General features: G+C 44.2%; 1 protein-coding gene across 1 annotated transcript in view; it reads left to right on the forward strand.

Annotated features, from left to right (window-relative positions):
- Positions 1 to 6,964: 6,964 nt before the first annotated feature.
- The window catches only part of NXPH1 (neurexophilin 1), a 282,838-nt gene continuing 263,692 nt past the window's right edge, over positions 6,965 to 26,110 (forward strand). The window contains exons 1-2 of the mRNA XM_057732810.1: positions 6,965 to 7,383; positions 8,232 to 8,395. Of these exons, the coding sequence (XP_057588793.1) occupies positions 8,342 to 8,395 (54 nt within the window). The 5' untranslated portion in view covers positions 6,965 to 7,383; positions 8,232 to 8,341. The remainder of the gene's footprint in view (positions 7,384 to 8,231; positions 8,396 to 26,110) is intronic.

Raw genomic sequence — 26,110 nt, forward strand, 5'->3', positions numbered from 1 at the left:
GGTTGAATTGAGAGAATGTAAAGCAAAGGAAAGAAGGTGCTGAGGCCCTAAGTTCAGGTGTGCAGTTGTGTATTTGGAAGTTCTAAGGATCCTGTAACTGATGAATGTTAAGTATGCAGTTAAACAGGGGCCGGGGCAGGAGATGAAGATGGATGAGTGGACAGAGGCCAGCTCAAAAGCAGTCTTCTGTGCTGAGCTAAGGAGTTTGACTTGATTCTCTAAGCTGTGGGAAGTTGTGAAAAGATTTAAACAAGTGTGTTATGTGAGCACATTTTTGTTGTAGCTTTATCATTCAGGTGGCATGGAGGAAGGCATATGTATGGAGGTAGAAGCTCAAAAGGGTGAGACCAGTTAGAAGGGCATTGCAGTAGACCAGATGACTATTGATATGAACCTGAGTCAGTAGCAGGAGCAGAAACAGAGAAGGGAGGAGAGATATGAGAGATACTTAGGTGAAAAGTTGAGAGGTGCTGGTAATTTTATTTTTGATATGTAGGAAACAAAAAGATGGCATAAAGACATCTAATTCTTAGGTTTTCCAGTAAAGTAGTGGTGTCACCAGTTAGTCAGCTTTGGCAACGATAATGCTGTAAAACAAATAATCCCCAAATGTTGATGGTTAAACAACAAACATTTATTTCTTACTTTTGGATCTGCAGGGCTACAAGTCAGCTTTGGTGGCTGTGATGCAGATCACAGGTCAGGTTCTGGTCTGCTTCATGTGTTTTTTCATTTCAGGACCCATGCAGCTTTTACCTGGTGTCTGCTGTTCTTCTGGTGGCTAGAGCATCAGGTAGGAACATGACATACCTCTTGAAGGGTCTGATTAGGATTAAAAGGAATCCTAAGGAAGGATTTCCTAGGAAGTAAGGAGAGAAAGAAAGAAAGAAAGGGAAGAGGGAAAAAAAAGAAAATTTGCATATATGGGGAGGTATATTCCTCCATTTCACTGTGAGATCACTTGGCAAAGGGCATAGGCTTAATGGTATTATAAGTAGAGAACTCCAGAATCTATCATACCAACTAACAGGATATGCATATAATGTAGTGAAATAATGTGTGCAGCTTTAGGCATGCTAATTCTAAGTATTTCTAGGACATCTAAATGGATGTATAGACAATTGAATAGTTGGGTCAAGAAAAATATCAGAGCTGGACTTATGAACCTGTTGGTCATTGGGTGTTAAATATTAATAAATAAAACTGTGGAAATAGGCAGGATTGTCTAATCAGAGTGAAAAGAGAAAAAGAGAGTTACTGATGGAGCCCTGAGAAGCACCAGTGTTTCATATATGAAGATGAGCAGCATGTAGATAATCTGAGAAGGAATGGTTAGAGGGTTAGTTGAAAAATTTGGAGAGAGAGTGGTGGTACTGACTAGAGAAGACAGTTATAAGATGGAGGGCATGGGAATGAATGGCCCAGTGATGCTGAGGTTTGTTTGAAGTTGGCCTCCGTGGAGAACCAGTGTGAAGAAGGAGATCTTATCTAATCTGAGAGGTTTCCTTTTAAAACTAAATTGCTGATTGTTGCTCTCAGAATCACTAGGGAAACAGTGGATAATGTAAATAAAACCCAGGGTGTGGTCCCTGGCACTCAGTAAATGATAGGCATTATTATCCTATTGAAAATTATGGAGCTTGGAGAAATTACAACCAGTTTAATACAAAATTTGATGTTAAACCATTTTGCTTTGAATTTTATCAAAAACATTTTATTATTAGAGCTAGAAGAAGGAGAAAAGTGTAATATTACGTGATTTTTATGGCATAACCTTGAAATTAATTCTGGTGAAATTCTGGTGTAGTTGTTTTCATTAATTTGATGTTAAAGAGGGAAATTGAGAGGGTTGTTGCATCCCTGTGATATCTCTTATTTAAAAGATGTCTAATCCATGATATTCTTATCATTATGCTCTTAGGGCTGAAGGATCCATTTGTCCCTGCCTGTATAAATCACCTTGTTTTTAAGTTCTGTCTTATATTGTCAAATCAGAATAAAAGCTGAAAAAACATGTGTGTTTCAAAATATCCATGTACTGTACTTTAGATTATGGAGGTGAAATATGCATTTTCAGACTTGCTTCTGATTTTCAGGTAATCACAGAGCTTGCAGGTTTTTCCTCATAATTTCTTCCATCTCTACGTGGTTCAGAGTCCCAGTGTTCCTCCTGGCTGAGAGCATATACTGTATTTCACTTTGTTAACAGAACATTGGTTATCAAGTTCTTTATCTTTAATGATTCTGCTTTAGGGAACTGTCAATTAACAATCCCTGGAGAAACCACCATGAAGAGTTTCTGTAATTAGATTATAATGCAAAGATTTGCTTCGTCACAGTATTCTTAAAATTTTTAATTATGAGTTTTTGGCGATGACCCCAATCTTCCCATCTTTTATATTTAACTGCCTCTTTAATGCTGATTTTCTTCAGCTTCTCTTATTGTGTTCATTCTCTTTTTTAAAGTCTGTGAGTATAATTAAAACTACCCTACCTTTGAGAACCTTCTGTCCTCACCTAGCAGAATAAATGAAATATGGATCCAAAGACTGAGCATATAAATTACCTCTAAAAAAGAAAATGGCTTCTACGTAGAGCTTTTTGATTCCCTTTAGTTTTTTTCTTTTTCTTTTTTTTTGAATTCCAGAGCTTGACGGTTATTTTTTCTCTCTAGTCCAGTGATCTTGTTATTAAAGCATTCTTGTAAAGGTAATTTAGCACACATGCCTCATAGTTATTAACCAAGTTCTACTGCATTCAAATATCAAATCACTTTGCAAACGATCCTTCCTTCCTTCCACTAGCAAAATAGCTTGGGGTGGTGGTGGGGGGGCCTGGGGGTTCCTAATTGTCCTGAGTGACACTCAAGAATTCTGCAAAAGTAGTGGAAATGGCTTTGGGTCTTTTAAACAAATATTCACAGGTATAATAAAGATGCCACTCTGAGTGTAGACTCTTGTAAATCAATGGCACCGAAAACATGTGCAGAACAATTTATATGAAAATATTATATCATTAATACAATAGAGCCAACCTTTGACCTAGAAGAGAGGGTATGAGCATGGGGCAGAGAAGAAATGCCCCAAAAGGCCTTAACTCAAACCCACAAACACGCTTGACTTAAAATCTTTGAAATGTACCGAACAGAATATATTCTTTTAAATTATTAGTATTTTTGAAAATCAAAATGCATTATAAAATTATTTGTGAAGCAACATTTTTAAACCTGAGATGACTTCACATTTAATCATACAAAAATAGAATAAAGGTATATTAGAACTGGAAGGCAGTTTACATAATCTAACCCTACTTTCTCATTATATAGGGGAGGGTTCTGAGGCTAGGAGACTCTTCAGCTACTTTCCCAAGGCCATACCACATGTAAATACCAGGTTATACTGAGGTCAAGGCAGACGGATACTGCATGCTTTATAAGTTTTTGGCACGGTTAGGGGACAAATAGGTACAATGCACTTACTGTGTACAAAGGGATATAATTTGGCCTGAAGCTTAAGTAAGACCACATCTGGGTGCTTCATAATAACATATTTACTTGGATTTTTGGATGAAAGATGATGATATTCATGCCTTTTAAAGACAGGTTCATTTTAGGGTAGAGTTTTGTAGAACTCAAAGTTAATCTTTCTGTCTTCTCCCCAGCCCCAAGATAATTCAAATTTTCAACTCCTGTCCTCCTTCTCCCCCTCAGAAAAAGAGAATCATACAAATGAACCAAAACAAATCAACCAAAACAGCTAATTACAGTTAACAGGATTATCAGTTTATTTCAGATGAATTCTAATTTTAATTTGTTCTGGTTTTAATTATCAGGAAAATTGTTTAATATCACTGTTTCCTTTTTGAGATCACCTCATTTTAGTTCGTTTAAAATATATTTCTTGGAGATAATATATGTTATTGCTTTCTAATATTCATTTCAGATTAGATCAGGTAGACTTGGGGAAAAGCCAAGGGCAGAGGACTGTATTTTACTGTGGTTATAATTCATGCTAAGTTTATATGTGTTTTAAGTTGCATCACACAAAATTTAGACAATGATTTCTGAAAAGATTCTCACCGTGACTAAAATGTGAAAAAAATGGCATGAATAGTGTAGTCCTTAAGGATAATCACATTTTTGTTCTATCCTGGTAAGGCTGACTGTGGATGAATTCTTAGAGTGCATTTTAGAGTAGGGTACTACTTTAACCATAAGAATGTATGAGAATCATGCCCTTACTGTTTTCACTTCTTTTTAAAGCAATTGATAGGAAGGAAGGAGGGTGAACCAGCCATCCTTGTCTCCCCTACCCCCACCCCACCAATATTATTAAAATTGGAGAGGTTTAGCAGAAACAATAATAAGTTTTTCAGTATTACTCAGCTTAGTGTCCTTTTCTGATTGAGTCCTACAGGAAATGAAGACCACTACAAAGAGACAAAAATGACAATCCACTGTTGTTTCATATCCCAGGCCAAGTGTCTTATACGATCCATGAGAATTGAATGTCAGGGCAGAAGGTCTCACATCATTATCATAAAAAGCTCTTTGGCACCCTGTGTCATAGAACAAAGTGTCAGGCCAGTTCCCATTACTAGATGCCTGTGGTGCTTTTCTTAAATAATCAGTCCCATTCAGACAGAGATTTTAAGGTCCTTGGTCGTCTTTCTATTTCACAAGCAGTAATTTTTTAAGGCTAAGTGGCACTAGAGGCAGAATGTTTTTGAAGTAAGGTTTAGAAAAAGAACTTGTTATATCCCAAAGCTGGCCTGATTCTTTCTCATTTTTCCCAAAGGTCAGGTGCAAGTTCAGCGCTGAGGGCACTGAGCTTAGGCATGTGGGTAGGGGCAGGCAGCATTCACTCCAGCTCCACATTCCAGCAGCAGAGGGCCTGGGAGCTAGTGTACAAGTGGGGATCCATTTTAGGTGGGCCTGCTGAATCCCAAAGGGTGGAATTAGACAAAGCTTTCTTTGCCCTACTTTGACCCTTCAGCTTCAGATATGGGTGCTTATTTTTCTTCTTGAAACTTTTGAAGAGCGCAAAAAACTTGGTAAGTGAAGATAACCAAGATAACATTGCAACTATGCTATATATAAATGTGTTTTTTTTTCTAAAGTGCATTTTCGGAGTCCCAATTAGAAAATGTGCTTCACTGCTTTACTCTGCATATGCCCCAATGAATTCCAAGAGGTCACAGAGGCAGAGAACAATTTTTGAGATTAGAAGAGCTTGCTCTTTAAAGAGCTATTTTTAGCTTGAAAGGGAAAGTGTAGGCCTGGAAGTACCTGGCAGGTATATCCTACAGTGGGGATGGATCTAAATTTGAGGTCTGATTCCAGGCAAGGTTTTCTCTAGGAAAGGGTGGTTCTGCTGATTGTCACTGCTCTGTTGGGGCATAGGGGTTGCCAGCTTTCCCCAGGGGAACTCAACCTGTGAATGGGGGAGACCTCTTGTGTAGAGGGTACATTGTGTCTGGGCCCTGACCGACCTGAGCAGAAATGCTAGAACTTGAGGTGTCCAATAGGCACGCTGGAGGAAAGGACTCCCTGAGACTAATTAAAAACCACGATTCTATTTTGATGGTCACTAACTGGGGCTCTTGAGATAAATTTCAAACCAACACTTATATCGAATTGTCATTCTGCAGAGTGGACCATTCCAGTCCAGGCACCAGAGAAGGGCAGGCTTGGAGAGGTAACAGATGAGGTAGGAGGAAGAAAAATGTCCCTAGCCACGTTTGGATTTGTGAACTGAGTCTGGACCCGCTGAAGAGGTGCTGGAGGCCCCGCTGGCAAGAGAGAGCCTGGTCCAGGGATCTCACTGGATATAGGAGAAGCTGGCCTGGGGGTTGTGTGATGGACAGGGTGAAGGGGAGAAGAAAAGACAGGGTTTGAGAGGGTATGGCAAGGGTGGGGTAGAGACAGATATACAGAGAGAAACAGAAAGAGGTGGAAAGGTGCCGAGGGACAGGCATGGAATACAAGGAAGACAGAGGAAACAGAAAGGTTAGTGAGAGATAAGAGACAGCAAGGGAGAGCTGGAGAAAAACAGAAAAGTGAGAGTCAGAGCAAAGAGGCGGAGACTGGGAGATACTGGTTGAGGAGGAGGTGTTAGGAGCGAGGGAGGTGGCAAAGGCTCGAAGCATCCCCGGCACCCCACCTCCACTCCCAGGCCGCCCCCCCACCCCCGCTCCTGCCCAGCCCACGGCGAGGAGTCGAGCGCGCAAGGTCGCCCAGTCCTCTCGGCTGTCGCGCGCTGAATGGCTGGCGGTCCGCAGAGCCCGGGTCTCGGGCCTCCCAGCTACAGGTCCGCGGTGCCCCGCGTAGGCGCCCGAGTCCGGCCGGGGAGCCCTGCACCCTCTTGTGCCCGTCTCCGCCCTGCGCACCGCCCCACTACGCTTCCCGCCACTCCTCTGGCCGTCTCAGGCCTCCTCACGCCCCCCGGGAAGGGGCACTGCGGCCACCAGAGACACCGCAGGAGCCGCTTCTCCCTGCGGGTCCAGCCCGCCGAGAGCCCAGGAGCGGGATCCATTTACATAGGGTAGTAATTGGTCTCTGAGGAATCGTTCAGCCACGTGCCGATGTAATTGCCCGAGTCAGGAAGGTAGGCGAACCGCGCGGCGGACCTACGGAGAAAGCACCACGGCACCGGCGCCGAGAACCCCCGCGCACTCCAGAGCGTCCCCCAGTGGCCGGGCCGGACCACGGACAGAGCCTGCGGCTCCGCTCGGGAGTGGCTCTCGGGCTTCTCAGGGTCGCGGGTAGAGGTGCAGCTGCTGGGTGCGCCAGTATCCTCCGAGCTCTGGCCGCCCGACCCCTCCCTCAGAAACTCGGACTGCCTGCGCCTGCCGTGTGGCTTTTTTCTTCCGAAAGGCCAGTGTCTTATCTCTCAAGTTCAAGTCCTGAGGGCTTGCCCAGTCTCCTCCCCTTAAGTCATTTCTACCATCCTTCGGCAGCCTCGGCAAGCGGGGAGCCTTGGACTGCTGGTCCCAGAGCCAGCGCGGGCGGTCCCGGTCCGTCCGGTGCAGTAGCCCGGCGCATTCTCTTCTCACCCTCCCACTCTTTCTCCCTCCCTTTCTCTCTTCCTCTCTTTCCTCCTCTACTTCCCCCTCCCTCTCTTGCCTCTTAAGTTTCCTGCACCGTGAATCCAACTGTGCCAAGCCTAGGCTCGCGCGGAACCAATCCTGAGCGCGACTGGGGCACTGGGACGCCGACTCTGCCGAGGCTGGACGAGGCAGCGGGGCAGGTCCGCGCCCGGGCATGGAGATGAAGCGCCAGGGAGGGCATGTCCGGGGCGCCGGAGACGCCAGGCCCGAGTAGCTCCTCCATGGAGCCTTCCCAGAGCGGTCCCTGCTCGCCGGATTCGCCCCCAGTCCTCTGCGGTACGTACCTTTCGCTTCCACAGTCGCGATATGGGGGATACCTTGGGGTGGGGGGTGGGGCAGCAGGAAGAGGCGGCGGGGAAGGCCACTGGTTGGGAAACAGAGTGCGCCTGGCGGGTGACCCTCACAGACCCGGGCAGGCTTCTACTCTAGAAGTTAGCGACTGGCTGTGCCCCTTGGCTCGAAAAAAGTAGTACGTGTGTGTGCGTGTGTATCTCTGTGTGTGCAGAGCACTCGAATGGGTAAACTGAGCCCGGCTTTCCTGTATGCAAATTGCATTCACTTTCCCCACCCCCACCGCACCAAACCCGTGGAGATACCGAGTACCTAATCCTGGTCAGCTCTACCTACCCCTTCCTCTTCCCGCGCCCCTCTCGCTCAATCTCTCTCGCTCGCTCTGCCTCTCTCTCTTTCCATCTCTCTCTGCTGGTGTGTACGTGTGTGAGCACTGCCAGGGCTGGCGAAGAACCAGCCACCGCCTTTAGTCCGAGCCGCCCGGCCATCAAACACTAGGCAGGTCTCTCTGCCAGAGACGCTTGGGCTCCGAACCAGCCTGCACGCGGCTCTGCGTGCCCCGTCGCCTCCTGCCTCCACCGCCCGGGAACTTGCACCCGAGCAGCGTAGGGAGCAAGGAGCCCCTCATCCTCCAACCCTCCTGCCCACCTGCTAGCGGACCGCGCGCTCGCGGGTTTCAGACGCCGGATTTACTCGCTTTTCAATTTTTCCTGCCTCCTCCACCTCCTGGGTTTTTGGTCCACCCCTCCCGCCACGACCCCTTATCCCCGCTTGGTAGCCAAGCCTAACCTTGCCCGCGTGGTCATGGGATGTCTAATTTCATTTGCATCTAGGCTGCTGAGAGCGCTCCTTGCTCTGTAAAGTGGATGTCAGGTGGATCTATGTTTTTGAAGGAACAAAGACTCAGCGAAGGCACCGCCGAGGAAGTTTGAGACGCGGGAGGATGCAGGCTGCGTGCTGGTACGTGCTTCTCCTCCTGCAGCCCACCGTCTACTTGGTAAGTCGCTGCCAATCCCGCGCCCCCGCAATCCCACCCTGGTCGCGAGGCCAGGCAACTGGGGGCGCGCGGGAGGAGGGTGAGACCGCCAGTTAGGCGAGAGCGGCGTTCCTAGCGACGGTGTTGGAATAACTTTGGCAAACTGGTCTCCCGATCCCTGTGGGATTTTCCGGGCTTCTCACCCCTGTTTCCTGCTCCAGTACCCCCTCTCCTGTGCGTGATTCTAAACCGCGTCTAGGGCGCCCTAGACACCCAGAAACCGAGGAGATAGCTGGACGGGATGCTTTGTGAGGAGAGAAGGCAAAGAGAAGGGGTGGAAGACAGAGAACTCTCATTAGTTTATCCAGAGTTTAAACGAAAGGAAATGGAGGTGGAGAATGGAAAGAATGAATCTACCCAGGTTCCTGACTTTGAAAGTAAATCCACCCACCTGACCCCCAGTTTGGTGAGGTGGCACATAGAGAAGCGCAGGTAACTTTGTTCGACAGGGTTCAGACAGGACAAATTTAACTGTCAGGAGAACCACAAGCGTCCAGTCCAGATAGAGTTAGGTCAGAGATGCTCCAGCAAACATATAGAGGCTCCCCCTCCCTCTCCTCTCAATCTCTCCTTTCCACCACATAACCGAACCCCAGTTCCAGTGCTGAGCCCCTTATCAGGCAGTGGCAGACCTCCTTGCCAGGGAGAGAATACTAAGAAAAGATACCATCCAAGTCCTCCCGGAGCCGAGTTTTCTGGAGTCCAGACTTTGCCCACCTTAGGAACTGGGGTTTGCCGTGGCAGGGGAGCTTTGAGGGAAGAACTTTATTGTGGTGGCGGTGGATCGCTAGCTGTGGGCACCGCGCGGAGCCAAGACTGAGAGCGCAACTTCTCGGGTCTGACTTCAGGGAGGGCCAGGGACAATCTTATCCTGCTGGCGAAGTTGTGTTCAGTGCACAGAACTCCACAACCCACCTCTGGGCTGCAGGAGTGCACTGAGGGCTCTGTGTGTTCTGACTAGGGGCAAGAAGCACTGGGGCGGCCTCATGGGTTGAATAGACAGGAATGGGGTGAGTGGTGCTGTCTCTTAACCCCAAGGGCTTTCAGAACCCACAATCCTTGGAGCAAAAATGTTGCCATCCCCGCAATTGAGAGCATTTCCCAGCCGTTGCCTTCGTGCCTGTGACTGCAGGACTGTTAGTTGTGTGAACTCTGTGTGTGAATATGAATGTGAGGGTGTGTGTATAAATGGGTTTCAACTTGAATCCAAGAACCCTCAGTGTTGCCTGTATTTGCACCTTTATCGCCTGACCATGGCAGTCGCAGACGCCAGAGGGCGCTGGCGCGTCAGTGTCCTCGCCAACAGGACACCTTGGGGTAAACAGGTGAAAGCCAGGGCAGCCAATCCAAAAGAACGGCCTTTCTGACTCCGTCACCGAAGTCTGTGCCTTCCCTGGCTAGAACGCGGACAGAATGCAAAAAAGTGTCCTTCCCATTTCTCATCTTCAGTCATTCTTGCCCCCACCTGTGTCCAGTAAACCCACTGACATTGAGAGCTTAGGTCTCCAGGGCAGAAAATTTGGCCAGAGGAAATACAGAAATTGTTTATTGAAAGAAGTGGGAGGGACTGCAAAGTGAAAGCTACAGAGGGGAATATTAAAGATTCCCTTGACCATGGAAACCCTCCTGTCCTTCTTCTCTGCATACCTTTTATGCAGGACATGACCCTCAGGACCGTTCTTATGTCCTTGAACTGTGCTCACACACGGGCAAAAGCTCATGGCCGAGGTGCAGTTATTGCTTGGAGCAAGTATTTCGATAGTCTGGAAAATAATCTATCAAAAGCAGAAGTGAAATCAATATGTTGTGTTAAATTTTAAATGTGTTTGTTGGCAGTTAAACCGTTTTCCACTCATTACAACAACAGTGCTGGATTTATTCTAATGCGCTGCGTTCTCAACAACAAGCGCATTAATTCTCCTTTAATTGTAAACTGGGAGCATTTGAAAACCATTCAGTGTGCAAATTATGCTGATTCAATTACCGTTTAGTTACAGACTTCATTACCTGAATGCCTTTTGGCAGTACAGAGAAAGGAGACAATTTTTCCAGTTTCACTCAAAACAATACAAAATGTGAACAATAAAATAGAGAAGGCGATTTAGAAGTCCATTCTTTTTCTCTCCGATCTAAAGTTGTTTTGTGTGTCGGGGATTAGAAACCACACACACCATGAAAACAAAAGGCTGGTGGCTGTGACCCAAGGCAGTATTTCCAGGGATTGTAGTCCCATGGTTATTTGTTGGCAAAATCCTGAGCTGTTTTCCTGGAGGAGCAAGAAGTTGACTTTACCATAGAAATGAATTTAGAAGGGTGAACTGAGCAGTCAGGGCAGGTTGGCTTTAGGGAAGTAAATAAGTGGAAACCCTTGATTAAATCTCTAGGGCAATGAGACAGACTAAGAAGCGACCAAAGCTTCCTTCTCCATCTATTTTGTTAAATACCAGAAACAGTAACTGAATATATCATTTGTTAGTAGCCGCACCCCAAAACATCCCAGACCTTGGCTAAAAAACTGCGACAGATGCCTGCAGGTTGTCAGGAGATGCTCCAGGTTACACTCCAAAAAGGCAGGGTGGCAGAACCATTATTTTATTTTCCCCTTGAATTGACACAATCCAGGGAGGAGTTTAGTGAATAATTTTGTTTTGTCTTTATGGACTCACACCACAAGTTAAGTGACAGGAGCGCTCTGTTTTTACGTTGCCTCATAGCTGATACCACAGTGCACTTTTCTCTTTAAACCCCTCGAATCCCAGTTATATTTCCCAAGGAATAATCACACATTATGTTCAAGGAACAAGATTTGTTTAGGTGTCTCCCATACAACAATATTTAGACTTCTGCTTATAGAGATGTACCTTAAATACTCCCAAATTTGGGGGGGATTTTTTTTTAAATGAAAAGCATCTTTATCTAGCAAATCAATGCTCCATATTTAAGCCACCGTTCCCTGCTTGTATTTAGGTGAATGTTCTCAAAGTATGTTTCTCAGCCCAGGGTTCTTTGAATGCCTGTTCTAGGCTGAATATTTTGAGTCTTTTTATGTTTCGAGAGATGGGTCTGTCCTCTTTCAAACTAGCAGCTTATTTTAGTACTGCAATGGGAAGTTAATTAAAAATATGTCTGCAAAGTTACCTTCTGAAGCATATTAGCTAGGATACTCAAAAATCACCACAGGGCTAACTCCAGCCATAAATTCAGGGAAGTGGGAAGTCATTAAAAAAAAAAATAAAGGCAAGGAAATCTGTTTACTAAATGTTATTGAATTGCAGATTTAAAAATCTGAATTCAGCAGGAGAGGAACCTATAGTGTAACAATACTTGTTAAAAATAAAAAAGTCCTGCAATCTTTATTCTCCTGTCAGTTCTGGACTGATTCCAGGATTTTTTCAGGATGATATAATGGGGTAATAGACAATAGCATTTTCACAGAGTTGAAGCACACACTGGATAATCTAGGGACATGTGATTTCTGGCTCTGAAGAATGGGGGTCCCAAGTTGAGTTATGAGCTGAAGCACAGGCATGGGCACACGGGGAGGGCACCTCCCAGCAGAAGGCAGAGATGTCCTGCTTGGGGGCTCACCTGTGGCCATTTTCAGAGTCAAAAATTAAGTCTAATGAGCACTCCCAGGGCATGTTAACAAAGCAGTTACTCAGAAACAGTCCAGAGAGTCTGACGAGAGTTTGAATGATGCTGTTGTGATCAAGTCACACATCCACAGTCTATTCTGAGAAGAGGCCTCTTGTCCTCCAGTTTACTTCCTACCACTTTTGTTGGGAAATAAATTTGCTAATAATCTAATTGCCTTTTTAACCAATATGGGCAAACAATGAAAGTTCTTTCTAAAACTTGTGCTTAACATTTTGCTTCATCTATTCCCTTAAATTTAGGGTATCCTTAAAATATGAATTCTATACCAAGTGTTTAATAGAGATTAAAGCGTGGTTAATATATTCATGGAATACTACCTCTACACTGTTAGAAGCCAGACTGTGGGTGAATTCCACTCATTATGAAGGTGGCTGTTAAGAAATGTGGAAGCTGAGGGAAAACTAGCAGGAAAGACACCACCAGTGTCTATATTTTGGACTAGGTATGTGTACTTCCCATTCTTTGAAAATTAAGCCAGCTGCCCACTGAACATTTTAATTAATTTCAGCTTATTCATGAAAAGAAAAGCACATTAACTACCTAACAGGGGCTTTTCAGTGTTCAATTTTACGGCCAGTTCTTGGAGGCAGTACTGTAAATTACCCAATCCCATGCCCTAGATCAGCCTTCCAGATAAAGGATTAAACCTATATTTTTGAAGGCACCTATGCCCCAGCAGCGTACAATGAGAATTCATCAGTCTCAAGACCTATTCCAGGGCTATGTGAGAGGAGAAGTTGCTACAATTCCAGGGATTTCCTTGAAATATTCAACTCTCCATTGACCAGGAAAGCAGCTCTCTGGGTGTGTGGAAAGCGCTTGGGTGGGTCGCACTTCTACTCACTGCCTGAAGATTATAGTGGTCTGGGGCCTTCTTGTGATAGCTTTGGGGAAACTGCTTTCAGTATTAGAAGGCGAGAACTAGAATTGCTCCAACTTCCTCAGCAATATTTTCCCAGAAAGCCATTAAGTTCGTGGCTCCTCTTTGTGTGACGTTGATTTCCATTTGGCTTTGAACTGTTGACGGCTATTTCCTCCTTAATGAAAGTGTTGTCTGGGTGAAAAATATATCCGGTGGCAGGGAAATTGGTTGATTTTTTTTTGAGATAGATGCCCAATGTCCTACTTTTCTATCTGAGGGAAGATTTTCTGCAGACTAGAGAAATTGACAGTATTGTCCGGGTAATAACCACCGGTGACAATATTTTCAAAAGGGCATTTGAGTGATGAAAGCATTTGGATATTGCTTTTTCAAATAAGCAATTTTCTGTCTTGGGCTTCTTTGATTTTTATAGGGGGTGGGGGAGAAGGGGCCACGCATTGGCAAAGGGATGCCTTCCCGGGTTTCACCTAGTTCTGAAATGCCTAGGTACTTGTCAGCTTTGCTTGGAACTTCGGGGTCTGAAGAGCTCTCAGTGAGTTTGATTAACGCGGCAGTGATATTAAGGGTCAAAAGGGAACCCTGGGAGTGAAGAAGAACCTTCTTCTTTCACTCTTCCGCCCATAAAGAAAGCTGATGGAAGCTGTGAAAGTTTGCGAGCTCTCAAGTGGCCAGTTAGGTAGTGTATATTTTCTGATTTTTTTCTTTCTTTCTTTTTTAAGAAAATGCCTAGCTTTGATTCGATTCAGGAAAGTTCTCTTAAAGCAACCTCGTCCTTTAGGAGCTTCAGCTCTCATTCTAAGACCTCAACGTTTTAATTAATAGAGGGAGGTAGGCAAGTCAGCCTGCCGGGCGCCGTCGGGCCAACGACTTCTGGAGCAGCTGGGTGGCAAGGCGGGTCTGCTCCCTCGCCTCCCGCTACATTCTTTTAGCCGGTTCTGCCGATTGTTTGCAGGAAGTTGCGATCTTGATTTATCCGCTACTCAGGCTCCCGACCAGCTCTTTTTCTCGAAGTCAGCACTAACCCCTCCCGGAGCTTGGTAAACACCGCGCGCGCGCATTTTTCTGCTGCCGATTGGCATGTTGACGACTCCGCTTCAAGGAATGTGACAATAAAGTGGGAACCAAAGCTTGGCAAGCACTTAATCAAGGATAAAAAGGTTCCGCTGTAAGGATGTCACTCAATTTATTGTGAAAGTCGAATGAATTACGTTTAATGAAAGTGCTCCCCAGATGAATATTACCGGCAATTTCCTGAGTTGGCTCTGTCAGCTCGAGATGAGGAAATGCCAACCCAGATCAGGAAAGAGCGCCCATCTCAATTACTATGCAAGCTTTCCAAGAGCGGCTTTTTATTGAGATGATATATATTGCCGGCTTCTTCAAGCCCCTCCGCGCGCCCAGGAGCGCGTGTGCGCATTCTCCAAGTTTGCTGTCTGCCCTCGCGGGTTGCTGGCTGTTGTTTAAACTTCTAATGAGCTCGCCGCGTTTCTGCTGCAGGCTGAAAACCTAATTACCTCCTCTGTAAACAGCTTTCCCTAGTATATTTTGTTTACTACCGAGGTGGGGGCTGGCAGGGGGTGGGTGGGGGTGGGGCGGAGAGCATTCCCTTTCTCGCCCTCCTTTTGTTACGGAAAGTTCCTCGGCGTCTGGTCAGGGGCTCCGGGAATTGGAAGGCAAGGTGGCGCGCGGAGCGGGGGCGTTGGGATGGTGCGTGCCGTAGGGTCTCGGGAGCAGCGAGAGTGCGGCCCTGCCCTTCCCGCCGCGGCTAGCGAGAAGCCTCCGGCTCCGACTTCCTTTAAATTGATGAGGGTGTTTTACTTGTTCAAGCCGGAAATACGATGGGGAGGGGGATAGCAGGCCGCAGCCGGAGCGCACCGCTTCATCTGCATGAGAATGGAAAAACCGAGAGGCTTTTCTTGTACTGTTTCTTTCTCCCACAATAAGACAAATTGCTGCTCATAAAATCCGAGTGTTTCCTTAGAAACTGGCTCGTGGGGGCTCTGCTTGTCCCTGCTGAACCTGACTCTGCCCGGGTCTCTCGCCTCATCTCCGCCACCCTAATGGATGCTGACGGGAAGGATCCGAGGCGACAGCTCGAGGGGCTCAAAGAGAGGCTGGGCGCCCTCGCCCCACCGGAGGAAGCGGGCGTCCTCCTGACACATTCTGCCCTACGTCTCAGACCCCCTTCCCACCCATCGATTTTCAAGGCCATTTCAAGTCATCCTCTACAGTTAGAAGCGAGAAACTTTCTTCGACGTAGGCTTCATCCATTCGACTCGGAAACTCAGTTCTCTGACCGAAGCCGCGGCGTGTTCGGGCCCGGAAAAGTTTCCCAGCCGGAGTCACCGCCGTCACAGCTGCGTGCTGGATGGTCTGCTGTTAGCCTCAGGTGACCTCCAGCAGCCCCAACGGGTTTATGAAAACACAGGTGCAGCCCTCTCGCTTCTGGTCCCCAAGCCGTCACACTCAAGCATGTCCTCTGGGGAGCGCTTAGTCGACGCCGCCGAGCTTCGATGGTCCTGGGGCAGCAGGCAGGACAGCGGCGGTTCTCTGGAGGGAGGCCGCGGCGCGGAGAGTGATGGAGCGGTGGCGAGAGGCCGGCGTCTGGGCAGAGCCGGCCCGCAGAGCGATTCCTCAGGACTGTGGACAGCGCCGCATGCCCCGCCCCGCCGGGTGCCCGCAGCCGGGCCTCGCTCCCAGCCGCGGCGCTGGCTTGGCCCCTCTGCAAAACAGAGTGGGCGCTTTCTGCAGACACCCTGCTACCGCCCAGTCGCGACCTTAACGGCCTGCCTCCGCCTCCCAGTCTTTCGGGAGAACTAAGCTCAGATCGCTAGGTCCCCAGGGTTTCCTGTGGTCGGAGCATCTCTTTGGCACCCTTTCCTCCGCCCCCGCCCTGGTTGCGGCGTCACGTGATTGCCACTGAGTTTGTCCTGCAGCGAGGTGAATCTTTCTTTCCCCCCACTTTCTCCTCCCCTGACCCCATTCCCTCGCACAGTTCGTTAAATCTACCCCTCCTCCCAAAAGGAAACGTGAATCCCTGTGAGGTAGCGCTGTAAGCGTGTTTAACAATGTAAAAGCCTCGGTTGGCAGGGAAACTGAGGTAGGAGGCGGGGAATCAACTGTCTCGAAAGAGTGAAAACCAAGTAGGGAAAAGTGATGTCTGCCCTATCTCCCACCTGCGGGGAGCACGGCTGGAGCCACCCAATCGCCTTCCAGGATATGCGCCTTTAAAAAGCAGCGCGGGGTTGGGGTGGGGTGGGGAGTCCTAATTATTATGAATTTCCAAAGGAGCAGTAATTATTCACAGAGAGCAGGAGAAGCCACTGCTTGAGCACGGCAATCGATATATTTGCTATCGAAAGTGCCTGACTCGCCTTTAATGCAGACGAATGGGGATGCAGCCTCATTATTTTCCGTGGTTAGGCTCCCCGGCGTGGGGCCTGAAGCAGCGTGGAATCTATCATCATTAGACCTGGGATGGGGTGGGGGGTAGTTTCTCCTTATTTACTTAGCAAAACAAACACCCCACCAACCCTACCCCCTCAAACACTGATACAGAACCATCGTCCCTCTTCCCCTGCCCCTCCCCTCGCCCCCTTGCTCCGGCTGCTGTTGCACGCTCCCCCCTGGACCTCCCTGAGCACTCTAGAGCGGACACTGCGGTCACTTAAAGTGCGAGCAATTCCTCCTTGGCAGCGGTCATACGGTTGATTTGGTCCAGAAATAAGCCGGAGAGTACCGAGCGTTGGCGCTAGGGGTTCTCTGTGTCAAAGGCGAAGGTTGGCTGGGAAGTTCCGTCCTTTTCTCTCGCCTTAGCGTCAGAGTCAGTCCTTTCTGGACGCCAGATTCTGCAAATCCCGCAGTATTAAAGGAACAGAGGTCTGGCAGGTAGTGCTCCATCAACCCGTGTGAGAAGCCAGCTTGGAGAAATGCAAGCCTGGGAGAAGAGAAGGAATCTGGAGGTGAAGAGAGGTCGGAAATTGAATAGGAAGGGAAGGGAAGGTTTAGGCATAATGCCTCAAGGGGATTCCTGAAGGCCCGGTTGAAAACAGCCTTATTCCTGCTCCAGGTGAGATGCTGGCCTTTTGCCTGTGCACCAGTCAGTGGCAGTTTTCCAGGAGTGGGAATGGGCCTCACATGCACCCACTGAAGTGGCTGAGCTGTTGAGGGTCCTGCCTAGGAGATTACACAGTGTTTCTCCCTTTCTCTTCCTTTCTGCAGCCTTCACTCCCTGGCACTGTCTTTCTCACTCTTAGAAGTTGCCTGATGTTCCTGGTTTCATCCCAGCTACTGGGATGAAACTTGTATTCCTGTACATGTGTCTTCAGTGTTCCCTGAAATGCCATAGTTCTTATGGTCAAGTGAGGAGTGTGTGTGTGTGTGTGTGTGTGTGTGTGTGAGCGTGTGTGTGTGTATTTTTGAGTGCTTGGTCTTCATCTGGCAGCCCTTCCCTTATTACAGCAGATCAGTGCTGCAGAGAAGACAGGGTGTGGCCCTTTAAAAAACCTAACTCTTCCTCCTTATTTGCAGTGAAACTATCATAATTATATTATAATATATTATAATAACACATAATAACATTGATGAGAACAAAATTTAAAATTGTGGACTTCCAGACACTAAAGTAATAATAATACCCTTCTCCCCTGGGATTTTATTTTTTTCAGAGGCCAGCCTTTCATGGTATATTGTGATTACCTGAGTGTCTTTGTCTCCTTGTGGGCAGAGACAGCCAGCCAACACAATACCAGGACCGTATGATCTACTGGCATCATTTCCTCCCACCATCTTCATTTTTAGAGGCTTTATAATTAAACTCCGTGAGATATATGTCACATAAATCCAGTGGAGGACCTTTTTATTTATATTTATGTAGCATGCTGAGAAAGGGAAATTAAGGAAGTGCTTATATTGAAGTAATAAGCCTGCTTTGATATTAACAGAAATGCCCCTTTAATTTACTTTTCTCAAGTCTAAAAGACTGCCTCTTTGAAATCAGACCCCAGTCATGCCTTTTTAAGGAGAGATCCCGATAAAGTGAAAAAGACATTTATTAGCTTGTACTAACTTAGTGGAGAAAAAAGGCCAGGCTAGCCACTCACTGGAAATATATACTAGGCTAAATGTGGCAAAGTTGCAGTAAGATGTAGGAAGCTGAGTAGCTAGCTGGAAACAGCTGCAAAACCTCACATTTCCCTACCTCTCCCTACCCCTAACCCATCACAATGCACATTTACACATACAGTAATAGGGCCTTCCAGAGCCAACACAAAGACATCATGCTGCAAATCAACAGGAATTTTAATAAAACTGAAAGTCATAGACTAAAAGGAAGGAAGCACAGATTTCCTTCTCTAAGATAGGTTATTGACAGAAAAATTATGATAGAAAGTCTGGGAGAAAATATTCTGGCTTAAAAGAGCCTTTTTCATGTACAGGTTAAACACACACACACACACACACACACACACACACACACACCCAGTAAGACAGGATATACATATGTACATCTACTCTTTGAAGGATTTCATGGAAACTTATAATGGGGAATTCTTTTGTTTTCATATGTTGTTGGACCCGAAATTTCAACTTGGGTTCGACAGTACCATTTCCTTGATAGGAATCTGGTATCTGACACTGCACTGTTGTCCTGTTTATGTCACTATTTTCAGCTATAGAGTAAAAACAATCTTGGTGAAGAACTACTGGTATGATAGCTGGAATTTTAGTGGTGTATATATATGCCAACCTCTCCAACTGAACTTTAGAAAATGATACTTCTCCTTGTAACCTTGTAGCTGAATGCTATTAGAGGCCCACAGGTATATAAAACAGCTTATATAAAATTAATGGACTGCTTTACATTCACAATCTCTTACTTGTGAAGCCCTTGTAAAAATTACATCTATTTAAAATAGGAAGAATATAAAGTCAGGTCTGGTGTGCAATCAATAGTTGTAAATGGTTTGGTGAAATATTTGGTTGTTTTGAGTGAGTTTGACAATGTGATGGAAATTTATTGTTCGTCTTTGTTCACTGATGTGCTAATCATAAGGCTGCTGCTTCTTTTATGTACTTGCCCAGTTTTGAAACTGATTGTAAGGTTCCAAGGCAACATCTAAGTACATAACCAAAATTTTAGGAAAGATACATTTATTGACTCACTAGTACAAAGAGATTCGTGGGTAACCACGAAGTCACAAATTAAAAAAAACAAAAACAAAACACCCTCCAACATTGCTTTATTATTTTACTTAAAATGATCAACAGTATATTTATTGGCATTGCATACACTGGATATTTTATGTGCATTTTTTGAATAAGAAAATGGATAGAGGTTTTAATTTGGCATCAAACTTCATAAAAGTAGACTTTCTGAATATACTGAAATTATTAAAATAAATCTCTTCTTGTTTTTCATTGATATGGACAAAATTTGGAAGAATGAGAGAGCCTCATTCTATTTTTCCCTTCAAACATATATTAAAGATTGCATTTCTCTTTAATCTGTTACTTGGTTTATGATCTCAAAGAGAAGCCATAAGCCTCACTATGGATTTTTTTTTCCTCATGTGCATTTCATTTGGGGAATGAAGCATTTTTTTTCCTCTTGCCTTATTGGACTGAGAATTTTACACAGCCTAAAACCATAATGACATTTTCAAAACCTTCTTCCCCGTTTCCCCCACCTCACTTGAAGTTTACTAGGTAAACTTCTAGAATAGTCATACTTTTTTTTTCTCTTTGTAAAAATGGCCACTAGACTACTGAGTTAACATCTCCTCTAAGTGCGAAACAATGCCCTGATTTACCAGCCATCTACATACATTGCTGATGCTGCGCAATACTTGATGGAAAACTCTTAAAAACATGGGTTGGATTACATGAGATCCATTATACTTTTTGTTTTTAGACGTTTTCAGTGAAAATGCTGTAATTAATCCCAGGTTTGATTCTAAAACCGAACTGTGGAACGATGAGTTGTGATTTGTTGTTGGAGCAGCTGTGATGTTGGTTATAGGACCAACTACATGATCTCTAAAATTGAAAATATAAAATACCTTTACTCACATATTTTTTTCCACTTATTTCTGAATAATTTCTTGTACCAGGGCACCATAATTTATTGTCGCACAGAATTAAATGTAGAGAAAGATGCAAACCACTGCATGTGAAAGGAAGTTACTTATGCGTGGTCAGTGTAGTATTTCTCTGGTCTTGATGTGCAGCTTAATTGCTATTGATGTCGAAATTTTGCAGAACATGGTAGAGTTTTTGCCTCTTTCACAAGAAATATGTAATTGAATGATGAGTGCCTCATGTTAGATTTTCAACCTTATTTCTTTTGGTTTAATAAGGCAGAGTTATGAATAGCTGCACCAGAGGCAGCCACAATCTCTAGCCATTATCAAACTAAAGCAGGTCTGGCACTGGCACACATGAGCTGAGCTACCACTTTTGGATCTGCAGCTCTGCCCTCAGACCGAAATGTTCTGGAGTGTGGAAGCATGAGAAGCGAATGATTTGGCCTGAGATGTTTAATTCTGCCTTGCATTCTTGACTGAAATCCTTCACAATTAGAAGAGCTCTCATTAATGTGTGGCCAGATGGATTTGCACATTTCTCAGATTGATGGATTTCCCCTCCCTTGAACAAATGCTGAAAAAAATGAGAAGTTTTAACAGCAAATCGACATGCCAAAAGATGGCTGGTATCCTCCCAAAGACCACTACTTCTAGCTGGGTGGGTAATACCATGGCACCTATGCAATGTCAACACTGAGTTCATTACTCTCTTCTATTCAGGAATAGAAGAGTAATGATGAGAAAGTGGGTGACTTCTTGCTCCAGTAAAGACCTGGCCACAGGAGAGGAAAAACAGGCCCTTTTCAGTCATCCCGGACCCCCCTTCCCACCCCCCCATCTCTCACTTCAGTTGTTAAGGGAAGTGGCATTGATAAAAGACTTATTAGGAGAAAAGAGGGGAAGAGAATGGCAAAGTATTTTCTTAATTCTGTGACCTTGGGCAAATTTTTTAACCTCTCGGATCTTAATTACCTAATCTGTAAAATGAGGCTAACAATACCTCCTACCCCACAGAGTTGTTACTGAGGATTAACTGAGTCAATGTGTTACAAAGAGTTCAGAAAGGTATGTGGCACATATCAGTGGTGAGCCAATGGTAAAAGAAAAAAGTTGAGGGAAAGGTTTCTGAACCAGGTTCCCATGCTCCCAGCACAGCTGTTACAAGGATGAAACACAGCTCCACCCTAAGACCAATCCTGTCTTTTGTTTCCTTCTTGCAGCTGGTTGATTGCTGTACAGTTTGCCCAGGGCTGCCCAGTAAGCCATATGTGTTAATGGGAATAGTAACCATTGTGATTAAAACAAAAGAAAATGGCCATTTCTACAGCGACTGTCCAAGTGTTTATAGAAATGAAAAGTCATCGGCAGGCCCAGTGAACAGATTCTAATTAAAATGAGAATTCTTGTGATGTTTTAGTTTCAGGTGGAAAGCACTATGGACGTTTATTAAGATCTAATTTTAAGTATTGGTTAGTTTGTGAACAGTGTTTGCTTTTATTTACTTTTCTCTTAACACTTGAAATTCTTTTAAAATTTGCACACAAGGTAATCAAAATGTACAGCCCACTGGGTTTTAAAGTCCAAAGACCTTTGGACAGGGGATACAGGCTGCTTTGCTCCATTGAACTTCATTCTAGCTGCACGCTTGGATGTGGAGCACATGAACTCCCCAGAAGTAACAGATGAAATAGTTTAGTGGGGTGAGAGCACAGCACTTTTCCCATGTGCTACTCAGGATATCTCCTGTAGGCCACCATATGCCTCCTTCCAAGGAATTGTCCTGGGTGCCCAGGAAGGATTCCTCCACAGAGACTGTATATTGTGTCTTAGATTTGACTTGAGAGTGGGGAAGGTGTGGAGATGACTGCAAAGGATAAAATCCTCTACCTCCTTGTTTACACATGAGCCAAAAACTATGCCAGGACTTTAGCATGAACTTTTATTTTTTTCCATTTAGTTATCTGAACCCTATAAGGTACTATCAGTAAGGTATTATTAATATCATTAATATTAATATATTAATATGCCCATCCTAGTCATATCATTAATAACACTTCATTTTATAGATGAAACAATTGAGGCCCTGAGAATGTGAGGATACAGTGCAAGGTGGCAAGATTCTATCCCGGACAGTCTAATTCTTGAGCCACTGCTTTTAATCACAACACCATAGTGCGTGCCTGTGTGTGTGTGTGTGTGTGTGTGTGATTAAAATTTTTTTGAAAGAAGGAACTGGGTTGCTTTCTACTTCAGGGAATAGTTCTTGCGTCCCCTTCCTCTGGATAGACCTTATTTGAATAACTGGATGTGTACATAAAATTGCTGTTGGTACTACTATAATTTAGTAGTTTTGTTAGATGTAGTTCTTATTCTTGATGGGCTTCCCATCAAATGGGGGATACCGAGGGGACAAATGCAGATTTGATGCTGATGGTCGTGACTCTCGCTTCTGCTGATGGCATGTGGGACACAGTCTCTTTAGGAAGTCTGCATCTATTGACCTGACCAATATGAAAAATGATCCCTGGGCCTCGGGGTAAGGTATTAAGTGAGACCTGGGCATAAAGCACAGCTCTTACAGTCCTCTGTGATGGAGTTTAACATGACCCATACCATCTGTATCTCTTCTAACAAATCACACACCTCTTTTCTGAGTTATTTGCCATGTTTGGGCAGGAGGAGGTAGGAAAAGGAGAGGAGAGTTTATTTTTAAGGGGATAACCACACATAAGAGGCATAAACTCTAGTTTTTCTCAAGGCATTTACTCGTGAGTTCTGTGTTTCTGACAGATGACCAGATATAAAAGAGAGATGCAAATCTATATTATTTTATAAGCAAAATCTTTGCACATTGATACAAATTAAGAAACTTTAAAAAATCTGTTTAGCTTAATACCTTATAGTCAACATAGCCCCAAATATTTAACTAGCTTAGCATAGGCATTTTCCCTGTGGCCTGCATATGTGATTTAAAAGTAAAATAGAAAAATGTTCACAAATATTTTATAGAATTACTCAGTCTATGTTGAATTTGGGAATTTTTCTATTTCTGAAGAATAAAAGTAGATCCAAGATACTCCTGCCCAAAGTGGAAGCCCTCTGGCATGAGATGAGGATGGAGAGTCTGGCTTCATTTCAGTCTTGTACTACATTTGACCTTGGGAGAGCTTAGTTACGCCTTGAGGCAAAAAATTAAATGTTCCATTTTGCAGCAGTATCATCCTTCACCTTTATGTGAATTTAAAAATGTAAATAAAATTGCTTTCTGTAAATGGTATACATGAAGGTCATACTCATATTCTCTGCAAGGATTCAAAATGCCATTTGACCCATCATTGGCTCAATGGATAATAATGTGTTCTATTAGTTTCTAGTAATCTACTTTTTAAGCATTTTATGACCCAGTTTTTTTATGCTTAGTTCCTAGTTTGTGAAATAAGAAATCAGAAATAAACCCTATAGCACTTCACTGTAGATTTATTTATAGAATGTGGGCTTTCAACTTTGAACTTTTAAAAATGCCAAATCTTCCCAGAATACATAGTCTGGCAGAAAGTCTGCAATGAGAGAAGAATGTGCTTTTGAAAAATTTTGAGGGCTTGAGCTTATTCTAATTATTATCTCTGTTCCTTTCCTTGTAGGCCAGTCAGGAAATGGGATTTGAGACCCTCATAGCAGAGTATAACCAGTGGACTCAGTAAAGTAACGGCTCTTCTCTTTGAGAGAGGGTGTGTTTGAATTCTTTTCATTGAAATTTGGATAATAAGACCCTGATAGATCCTTGTATTTAATTGCCATGATTTTGATTGTTAATGACTTTTGATTGCTTCTTCTGGAGGCACCTGTCAGCCGTTTCCGAAGCACAGATGGCTTTATCCGCAGCAGTAGGAATTCCTTTTTCTTACTAACCTTGAGCTGAACAAATTATTTTGGGAAGATGAGAGGACCAATGTCATCACAAGTTTTTCTGTCTTTGGGAGATTATTTTGTTTATTGAATAATGAATTGAGATCACTCTGTTTCAAAAGCTTCTAGTTGTTTTTTAAATTGTAAAGAGTATTAGTCCTCTCTCAAAGTAGATATGTTATGAATATTCAATGACCAAGGCCATAAGACAATGATAATACACCCTGTTTGCTTGGGACAGTCCTGTTTTATGTCTATCATCTGTATCAAAACTACCTTCTCTTATTTTCAAAAGTGTTTTGGTGTGGATGATAAATTATATGGTCATCTTATATACAATTCAGTGTTCAAATGGCTGAGAAAGGTTGATTATAAGCCTTTATGAAAGACTTATGATTATGAAAGATTGTTGAATAGGCAAGAAAATTATTCCCATCTTTTATGCTTCCTTTCTTATGAGGCATTCGGGGTCCTCATGAACTTGGGTAACCAGAGGTCACTACCATAATGTGCTTCATGGAATGAATCCCATACTCTTTATTTAAAAATTTGGTAACATTTTAATTAAATATTGTGCATTACACAGTCATGGGAAAAGCTGAGAGAAAAGGACTGGCTGATTAGCCATGTGGAGGTCCTGCAGGGCAACATCAACATGGAGAAATTGCTTTGGTCCAGGGCCCAGAAACTGAATGCTACCAGTGCTTCTAGAGTTAACACTCAGATATAGACTCACTGTAACCAGCAAATCATTTTGATAATGCCCTTCTGCTGTGAGAAGAGTATCTGAAATACTGTTCAGAGCATATTCCTTTCAATATGGTAGCTCTGGAGAGGCCAATTAGTTATCAAAACTATATATATATATATAAAAACTATATATAAGTATAATATATATATGATATATATAACTTTGAGGTTATTTCATAAGAGGCATGGCAGAACACAAAGTAGAGTTGAAGATTCCCTTTTCCTGTCTTGTGTCTTCCTGTCCTTGAGAGCGCTGAGCATGCATCACCTTGCTTGCTTCTCTAAGTCCTTGTTTTCTATGCTGATAAACACATTTGGTCGGTCTTTTTGATATAGTCTTTCTCTAGATGTGTTACTATCATTGATGAAACTTCAGACAGCTGCTCCTGTGGACCTATTGGATATTCTTCCTATTCCCATTTTTTATTTTATTAGATCTCCTGAAGGCATCATTTTCTTCCTTAATGTCTTGGTTCCTGATGGGCTAGAACCTCGTTGATACCCTTGACCCTCCATCATGTTTTACATCTTCCTTTTTTAGGGCTCTGCGAGCCCTTGAGACTAGGAATGTTGTGTTGATTTAATAGGTTTCTCTTTCACACCTCTACTCAGGGTTATTCATAATGGGTAATTCAAGCAATTAGGCAAAGCCATTTAGTGTTTGGTGGGAAGAGGGGGGAAGAAAGCATTTTCCAAGGCTCTGTTCAAATGCTTGACCTGTTCTTACAGTAGGCACCCAGTAGACTTGTGTTGGTTTTTCCAGATTTCATGGGATTATGGAAGTTGGTGCCTGGTAAGGCGTTACAAAGACTGGGGCATAGGGTGAGGTGGCTAGAGGCCCTTCACAGATTCTCCGCTGTTTTGCAGATGCACTGGCAAAAGTTAAATGGACCTCCTTGGTAAGAAGCAGGTTGCTCCCTTTGACAGCTCAGGAGATGAGTGTGCTTCCTATTTGCTTTTCTGGGAAAGTCTCATGAGGAATTGTTCCCTAGGAATCTAATTTGTTCTGGTCTCTGGCAAGGATAGTTATAAAAATTTATTTTATTTTTAATTATGGTAAAATATACATAACGCAAAACTTACCATCTTAACCATTTTTAAGTGTACAGTTCAATAATGTTAAGTACATTCACATTGTTGTGCAACCAATTTCCAGAACTCTTCATCTTACTAAACTGAAACTCTATACCCGTTAAACAGCAACTCCCCATTTTCCCCACTCTCCAGGCCCTGGCAACCACCATTGTACTTTCTGTCTCTTTGAATTCGACTACTCTAAGTACCTCATATAAGTGGAATCATACATTATTTATCCTTTTGTGACAGGGCTTATTTCTCTCAGCATAATGTCCTCAGGGTTCATCCATGTTCTAGCATGTATCAGAATTTCCTTCT

The sequence above is a fragment of the Hippopotamus amphibius genome, chromosome 4 (assembly GCF_030028045.1).
Source record: "Hippopotamus amphibius kiboko isolate mHipAmp2 chromosome 4, mHipAmp2.hap2, whole genome shotgun sequence".
In the NCBI taxonomy this organism is placed as follows: domain Eukaryota; kingdom Metazoa; phylum Chordata; class Mammalia; order Artiodactyla; family Hippopotamidae; genus Hippopotamus; species Hippopotamus amphibius.